At 59.8% G+C, this 919-nt stretch overlaps 1 protein-coding gene across 1 annotated transcript; it reads left to right on the top strand.

The window, feature by feature from the left end:
- LTHEOB_7672 (uncharacterized protein) lies at positions 1-919 on the top strand (the record flags this gene model as incomplete). Its single annotated transcript, XM_035517064.1, has 3 exons — positions 1-73; positions 130-839; positions 893-919. The coding sequence occupies 3 exons, from the start codon at positions 1-3 to the stop codon at positions 917-919; spliced, it is 810 nt and encodes a 269-aa protein (XP_035371181.1).

Below are 919 nucleotides of genomic sequence, written 5' to 3'. Positions count from 1 at the left end.
ATGGCTGTTGGCGAATCTAGCTCTATCCCCAGCTGGAGCTTGGAGGGCAAGGTCGCCGTCGTCACTGGCTCCGGTAAGTAGTGCTGACACCTGCATTAATACCCCCGCCCCTGACCACTAGCATTGCAGGCCGTGGTATTGGAAAGGAGATGGCCCTTGAGCTCGCCCGCCGTGGTGCCAAGGTCGTCGTCAACTACGCCAACAGCTCCGAGGCCGCTGAGAAGGTCGTCGCCCAGATCAAGGAGGGCGGCTCTGATGCCATCGCCGTCAAGGCCAACGTTGCCAATGTCTCCGAGACCATCGCTCTCTTCGACAAGGCCGTCGAGCACTACGGCAAGGTCGACATCTGCTGCTCCAACTCGGGCGTTGTCTCTTTCGGTCACCTGAAGGATGTCACCGAGGAGGAGTATGACCGCGTCATGTCCATCAACACCCGCGGCCAGTTCTTCGTCGCTCGTGAGGCCTACAAGCACATGTCCGAGGGCGGCCGCATCATCCTGATGGGCTCCATCACCGGCCAGGCCAAGGGTGTCCCCAAGCACGCCGTCTACTCCGGCAGCAAGGGTGCCATTGAGACCTTTGTCCGCTGCATGGCCATCGATGCCGGCGACAAGAAGATCACCGTCAACTGCGTTGCTCCCGGTGGCATCAAGACCGACATGTACCACGCTGTCTGCAAGGAGTACATCCCCAACGGTGACAGCCTCAGCAACGACCAGGTCGACGAGTACGCTGCTACCTGGTCTCCCCACAACCGTGTCGGCCAGCCCATCGACATTGCTCGCGTTGTTGCCTTCCTCGCCTCCCAGGACGGAGAGTGGGTGAACGGCAAGGTCATCGTAAGTCACCGCATATCAATTCCCCGCTGCATTCATCCACTAACCACTTCCAGGGCATTGATGGTGCTGCCTGCATGTAA

Source organism: Lasiodiplodia theobromae, assembly GCF_012971845.1.
Source record: "Lasiodiplodia theobromae strain AM2As chromosome Unknown scaffold_23, whole genome shotgun sequence".
NCBI classification, from domain to species: Eukaryota; Fungi; Ascomycota; class Dothideomycetes; order Botryosphaeriales; family Botryosphaeriaceae; genus Lasiodiplodia; species Lasiodiplodia theobromae.
The sequence above is the reverse complement of the archived record's forward strand: the minus strand, read 5'-3'. Positions and strand labels throughout refer to the sequence as shown.